Raw genomic sequence first — 8,006 nt, 5'->3', positions numbered from 1 at the left:
AGACATGTAGGCGGTCAAAACCACTAGAGGTTATTACATCAATCATAATCAATATAAATAACTTGATATAGATAAAATAGTTCACTTCTCAATTATTCATCATGAACATCTAACCTCCACATCCACGTTCATATAACAACCTCAATCATTGCAAGTATATGATCATTTAGCACACTCATCATCATCATCATTCATCGATCAATACAACAATCAAGACTCATGCAATGTGATATGCCTAAACTCGACACATACATGCATGTGGTACCAAATCACCTCAAGGTCGTCACCTTCGATGCAACAAAAACATCGTAATCACCTCAATTGGATATAAAATCCGCCACCATTAGTCATGAATGCATGAACATATGACTCGACTACAATGCATATGTTCACACAAACAAATCACCTCACCATCACCAACATTTAGTATATATGCAATCGACAACAATTCACCATCATATATACATTCACCAACATCATCCATAATTCAATCAACATATAATTGTCACATATATACATCATCAAACATCTCCACATAAATCTTATCAACTATCCACAAGAGATTCATAAAGTAATCGGCTCTTAAAAACATTTTCAACAAAGTTCGTCTCTCAAAATCACCACATTAGAAATAATTGAGCCTTTAAGCCAAAACCAAGTAAACAAGTTCCAATACTTCAACTAAGAATACCTCTAGGCCACATGTGAGTGCAGTAGAGGATACTTTTACGTTTCATCGGCCAAGTGTGACGAAATCACATGAAAAACTCAAAGTTCGTCTCACTTTATCACTTTTCACAAAAATTCTCATTTTCAAAGCAAAACAAGTTCAAACTTAATGAAACCAATCACAACCATTTTTAGAAATCATAAAAACATTATACAACCTTAATCCCACTTCAACTTCCGGAGAAAAACAAGTTTTCGGAAAAATCAACGTTTTGGACCATTTTCCAAAAGTTAAGTGAGTTTCACAAATTCAAGTCCAATTCAATTCAAATGAAGTTCCAGTAGGTTTAATTGTATATATAGAGGTTAAACAAGTCAAAAGGAACATTTTAGAAAGCCCGGATTGGTCCCCAAGTGCACAAAGCGAAGAAATAAAAATGACTGAACTGGGAGCTGCACGCTTAAGCGTCCTCTACACGCTTAAGCGTCCAGTAGCTTCTGGGCTTAGCACGCTTGGAGCATGCTTAAGCGTCCTAACTCCAGAAACTGCACGCTCAGAGCACGCTGCAGCACGCTTAAGCGTGCTGTATCAGTTTCTGTCAAAATTGTTTCGGGTTCCAACCCTTTTCACCCCAAAAATTCCCATTTTGATCTTTCGAAACCCCAAAACTTAATCCCAAAGATGTTTACAGGTCATATATACTTCAAAACACTTAAACATGTAAAAGTTTTGAGATGAAAACATCAAAATGACAAAATTCACCATTTCACCAACACTTCCACAACTTTCAACAACAACAACCACAACAATTCTCATCACCAATTCATCAAATCATGATACCCAATGCATCAATTCATCAACAACACATGTTAAAACAACATCAACAACATTTGAACATGATTTCATCAACAATTCAACAACCACAACAATATTCATCATCAATTTCATACAAAAACTCATCATATTCTTATCTACCCATTTTAACATACAATTTCAACAACAACAACACAATTAAAATTCAATTCATTCATATAATCATATCATCATAATTAAGCACAAATTTCTACAACAAAATCCCAATTAACAACTTAAGTAAGAATTAGGGATAAACTACAACTATTGATTATGCTTGAATTCTAACCCCCTTACCTTAATTCTTCAAAATCAACTCTAAGGATTCACTTTAGCTCCCAAAGCTTAAATCTCTAGCCTCCTCTAGCCCTCTCTAGATCCTTCTCTTCAAACCCTTTCTTTCTCTCTATCTCTATCTCTTCTCAAATGAAAATGTTGGCAAAAACACTATTTTCTCTACCAACTAGAGTTTATATAGGTTCTATCTAATTGGGCTCAACTCACTACACCATAATGGGCCTAACCCATTTCTATTCCAACCAAAATGTTACTTCTCACTTAACGGTAAAATGTAATACTAACAGTCACTTACCGGTAATAAAATAAATTACTACAACTCCCTAGCACTTAGTAAAATAACACTAATCTCACTAAGCACTAAAAATAATTCTCAACAAAATTACAAAATTACCCCTACTCTCAAAATGACCAAAATACCCCTAAGTCTAAAATGACTAAAATACCCTTCTAACACGAATTCTACAATTCCCGACCAAAAATACACACAGAGGCAAATAATCACATAAGAGCACATATAACACACATAAATAAATAAATAAATAAATAAATCTAGCGAAAAATCGGGCTGTTACATAAGGGAGCGGCTACAACATGGTAATCCCCAGAGATATGTTTAGGTTTTGTTCTAGGGTTCTTTCTAACATAAGTGGGCCTAAAAATATGTCCAAACCAATTCTTGCCCACAATTGGCACATTGGTTCATTACAAAATGTTTACAAGTAGTTTTAATCTTTATTCTTTTATTTTATATTTATTTAATATTTTTTTTACTATTAATTAATTATGTGGTTCAACCGATTGAACCATGATCCGAAGGTCTTACCGGTTTGATGTCCGGTTCAATTTTGAAAACATTGGTTTTCATTGTATTGCCTAATGCCATATTAAGTTTTGTTGATTCAGAAGTGTAACGACGCTAGCAAATCCTTGAATCCCACAGTCTTTGTTGGAATTAAATCGATTAATTATTAGTTTATGACTTTCCTTATGTTTGGATTTAAGAAAGTATAACATAACTCCATGATGAATCAGTGGAACCCTGTCAAAGAGGCTTAGTTGCACATGGCTACTGACATCATTACAAAATGATATAAAAGCATACCCTGGAGAAAACAAGTGGAGGATGGAGATCCTCTGCCTTGAAGCTTCGATATTTGACCCTTGCCTTGTACCGCTAGCTTTCTGAATGAATAAAAGAGTGTCAAAGGTCTTTATTTATAGTGCATCATTACTTCGGGGTTAGGAGAATAAAGATAGGGGTTTGTAACTAAAACATCTTGGAAAACAAGCAAAATAACACTCCCAGGTCGTGCTCTAGCGCATGGGCGCAGAGTGAGGGCATGGGCGCATGAGGTAGTAGTGATTGCTCCCTTATGAGTAGGAGCGCATAAGCCAGGCGCAGGGACGCTTCTGGCAGCCCCTCATGTGCAAATTTTGCGGTATACGTCCCTTTTTCTCGCGCTCTTTCTGTAGTGTCTTCAAATACCTTCTAAGAACCATTTATCTTCAATCTTGATATCTTGATCCTTCATTTGATGTCTTGTTTTTCCGATTTAAATGATATCTCACGAAAAAGACTCGAAACACCTAAGGAGTTGCTAGATTTAGGACAAAATTGAATTACAACGACTCAAATGAAAATAATACAAATATTCCTCATACCATTGACAACTCCTCTAAATGACTTCTAATTTACCCTCAAATGTATAGTAAATAACTAAAAGCATAGCTAAAAATATCATATCCATCATCGAAGGGTTGAGTACTCTTTGTAATTTTTTCATACTTTATTAAGAAATTTTGATGTTAAAAAAATAGACTTAAATGCACTTTTGATCTCTTTATTTTAACATAAATGAAATATTAGTCCTCCCATTTTTAAAACCTCCATTTTGATCCCCTGTTAATGATGTGGTGTTGAGTTGGTATAATAGTAATTTGGAGCAGTCATTTTCCATGTCATTTTATTAATATCCATCTCATTTATTTGTTACAATAATTAAGGATGTTATATTTTTTAGGTTTAATTGCAGTTTTAGCCCCTTAACTTTCCCAAAGTTGCGATTTTGGCCCCCTAAGAAAAAAACTACAAAACCGCCCCCTAAGTTTTATAACTGTAGCAGTTTTGGCTCCCCAAGGCAAAAATAAAAAATAAAAAAAATGACACGTGGCACCTCACTTAGGGTGCCACGTCAGCGTAGACCATATCAAAATTGGTATGGGGGCCAAAACTGCCACAGTTGCAAAACATAGGGGGCGGTTTGTAGTTTTTTCTTAGGGGGCAAAAACCGCAGCTTTGGAAAAGTTAGGGGGCTAAAATTGCAATTAAGCCTATTTTTTTATTGTAATTGCATCATCATCAACATAACTATGACCATCGTTCACACCAATACAATCCTAAAAACACATTCCTTCTCCATTCGCCTCCTTCTTCGGTACTAGAAACAGATATAAGATTATATAGAGCCGTTGATGATGATGTCACACTACGATTTTGATTCATTCAATTGATGAAAATCTATTCAAAATTTGAAGGCTACTTTTCAAGAAAATCGGAAACAATCATGACTAAGCGAAGATGATTTTTTTTTTTTAATTTTTAATAATTTAATAAAATATTTTGATATTTAAATGACATTGACAATAATATGAATTATTTTATCCAAATCGGCTTTGCCAACTCAACGCCAGATTATTAATGATAGTGACAAATCACGAAAACTAATAGGGGACTAAAAAAACTCAAGAAATATATAATAGGGGACCAAAATGGTGGTTATAAAAATGAGGGGACTAATATTTCAATTATGTTAAAATAGGGGGACCAAAGGTGCATTTAAGAAAGAAAAACAATGTTGAAAAGATGGGGGTTAATTACATAAAAAGGACGAGGTTAAAGAGTAAAGCGATAACGAGGTCAATAGTTTTTTTTCTTTCTTTATCTTAAGATTTGTTGACTTAAAATACATCATCTATCATCAAATATAAGTAAAAATGGGTCAAAAAAGTTGATAAATTTGGTCTAAAATTTGGACCAAATACATCAATTTTTTAACCAATTATTTTATTACTTCTTTAACCAATTTTTACTCATATATAATTATAGATTGTATTGCTAGCATAATTTCACCTGATTATTAATGTTTCAATGAAATGTAAAAGTCTCTTTTCTTCCTTAATCTTTTTTTTTTTTGAAGGAACTTTTCTTCCTTAATCATAAATAAGAAAAAGGTAAATTGTGAGGAGATTGAGTTTAAACTTAAAAATAAAAAACACCTATAAATTGCATACATATTAGTGTTGAATGAACTGAACAATCAACATCACGTATTTACCAATCAACCCTTGGTAAATATAACATTCCTTGGTTACCCTTTTTATTTTCCCAATCATGCAACTATACTCCCTCCGGTCACTATTATAAGCAAAACTCCACTTTTTAGATACATTCAATAATTAATGTATCTAGTCTATAATAAAGACTAAATACATTAATTATTGAATGTATCTAAAAAGTGGAATTTTGCTTATAATAGTGACCGGAGGGAGTACAGTACTAAGCTAGCAAAAACAAATAATGACATGCCCTAAAAGTAATAGTTAAGGATTCCATTAATCCTTTAGAAAAAAAGGGATTCTATTAATAGAAATTTTGCCTTGGAAATACAAGTCTTTACTTTTTTCTTAACAATAATTACATAACTTTTCGATGCAAAGTAGTACTTTAACCAATGAAAAATTTAGGCAATTATATGAAAACTCTAGTGTTGAGCTTGTGCGGAGACAAACAAATGAGGTTGCTCATCAGTTAGCTAAAACGACCACATTGTCAGCGAGTTTCCAGATTTTGGTCATGCCACCAAATTGTATTGAACACATTTTAAGTAACGGAATGCTATAAATTTTACCTCTTCAAAAAAAAAATGGAAATTTTTTATATATAATTATGGAAAATTATTTGCTAGGCACTCCCTTTTCCTAAAACTATTGGATCATGCTTGTCCCCTCGATACCCTACGAAGGTAATTTAGTAATAAATAAATAACTTAACACGAGATAATTGCACAAAGTAATAGAAACGTTCCTATTGACTCATCTAGCACAATCATCACTCCAGTCAATTGGACTTGGTATACATTACAAAGTAAAGAAACTTATAAATAGAGAAAACCAAACCAACAAAACAAATATATAAACCAAGTCTTTATTCAGATTCATTTCATTTATATGCATAAGACTAAAGATATGTCCTCATATTCACATATCAACACAAACCAATATTCAGAATTTCACACCAAAAAAAAAGAAAGCAGTTAAATCTAAATCAACTTGAACGATGAGCACTACCAACACTTTTACCATCCTCACCAGCTTCTTGATTCTGTGGAGATAACAAAAGCTGTGCCTCAACTGGATTAGCATGAGCAACACCAACATGATAGTTATGTTGTTGCTCTCCTCCTTGCTGTGGAATCTGATAATAGCCCCCACCGCCGCCGCCGACGGCACCACCACTAGCACCATTGTCAAAATTTCCCATACCTAAAGGATGAGCAACATCAGCATGATCAGAAACAGCAACACCACCACCAGCATGACCCATCTGATGTCCACCACCCATCTGATATCCACCACCAACACCAGACCTAAGCAAATACTCCTGTGGAGTAAGTTGATATCCACCACCCATCTGAAGCTCATGTTCTTGTTGCTGCTGCATAACTAATCCACCTCCTCCAACCATCTCTTGAGGAAAATTGTTAGGGTAATTCAAAAAACCCGGAAACTGCGAATTCCATTGTTGTTGCTGCTGTTGCTGCTGAGGCATTAAAACTGTTCCAGAATTCATCAACAAGCACTGCATGGTTTGAGGATTCAAATTATAACCGGCGAGTTCTTTTTTCGCCACAGTGAGTTCATTTTGAGTTTCTCTTAACTTCTGTTGGAGAAATGAGATGAGACCTACACATCCATAGACAGGGTCTTTTATACGAGACTCTGCCTCGTATGCCAAAGATTTCACCGCGTCTTCACGGTCCTTCACGTCAAGCTCTTTCAATAGCTTAGCAACGTTGCTTGCACCGAAGACACGGTGAACATTCGCGAATCGCTGTGGATTTTCAGGGAGAAAATAAGGAGCAAAATCACATTCTTGAGTGCACTTTCGTCTGAGAAACTTGCATGCTGCACATGGTGAATTTGAGGAAGACATCGAAGCTATGCAACTGCAGATTAATTTCAATAAATCAAATTAGGTCATTAAATATTTCAATAACAAACGCAGACGAATTCATATTCATATATATTGTTACATTAAAATAAAATAAAGGATCTTAATTAATTAATGATTGATTCATTGATTATCTTTTAATGAATCTTTATTTTTTTCTTGATGGAACTGTGCCCTAATACCCTAAGAGTGTCAAATAGAATTGCTATGATCGATCAATAACAGGAATTAATAGGTGATAATATAAACAAATTGCTATAATCAATAGAAGAAAAAAAAAAAGGATCAATATTTTTTAACTCGATAAGAAATAACAAAGAAGAAGAAAATTGTTACTATTTTCGTGGATAGTTCGTTGCAACAGATGAACCTAGGGCTATGGCGTTGTTTAAGAGAGAGAAAGAGAGAGAGAGAGGAGAGAGAGAGAGAGAGAAAAGAGAGAGATGATTACGTAGCTAGTGAGGTGTTGATGATTGAAGAGAGAAGTTCTTCAGCAACAAACAACGCTCCTTGTTGTTTCTGGTTTTTGCTGATAATGTGCGATGCAGAATTTCTCGATATAGTATTATATGTAACAACTTTTCAAACCTATATCGTATTATCCTTCAGCTGTCACAAGGGAAACAAAACAAATTAAATTTATTTTAGTTACTAGAAGGGCCCAAGCCCAAATCCTCATTAGACTCCACCGCCATATAGGCGTATGCTAAGAGTGTAAAATATAGGCGTATGCTAAGAGTGTAAATAGTTTGTTCAAGCAAGTGCGTCTAATGTATCGTCACCATGTGATTAAGATCAGACGATAATGAATGACTTTACATCGAATTCTTGGAGTAAAGTCGAAGTTGGTCACAAACACAAATTAAAAATACTTAGGCGGACACAATATAAAAGAAAAATTTAAAGATAAAATAATGATTGTTTAATTTATTTGTCTTTTAATTTTCGGTTGCC

General features: G+C 34.2%; 1 protein-coding gene across 1 annotated transcript; it reads right to left on the bottom strand.

Annotated features, from left to right (window-relative positions):
- Nucleotides 1-6,012: 6,012 nt before the first annotated feature.
- On the bottom strand, nucleotides 6,013-7,636 carry LOC146937886 (uncharacterized). Its single transcript, XM_085752001.1, has 2 exons — nucleotides 7,504-7,636; nucleotides 6,013-7,047 (listed from the first exon to the last, which is right to left on the bottom strand). Exon 2 carries the CDS (start codon nucleotides 7,032-7,034, stop codon nucleotides 6,147-6,149), a length of 888 nt encoding a protein of 295 aa, XP_085608127.1. The 5' UTR covers nucleotides 7,035-7,047; nucleotides 7,504-7,636; the 3' UTR covers nucleotides 6,013-6,146.
- Nucleotides 7,637-8,006: the final 370 nt, after the last annotated feature.

The sequence above is a fragment of the Medicago sativa genome, chromosome 3 (genome assembly GCF_051527215.1).
Source record: "Medicago sativa cultivar Bolivia chromosome 3, Bolivia_mono, whole genome shotgun sequence".
NCBI lineage: Eukaryota > Viridiplantae > Streptophyta > Magnoliopsida > Fabales > Fabaceae > Medicago > Medicago sativa.
The sequence above is the reverse complement of the archived record's forward strand: the minus strand, read 5'-3'. Positions and strand labels throughout refer to the sequence as shown.

Bases quoted from the DNA above. Each gene is read 5' to 3' on its own strand.
- LOC146937886 (XM_085752001.1), bottom strand. From the start codon at position 7,034: ATGTCTTCCTCAAATTCACCATGTGCAGCATGCAAGTTTCTCAGACGA.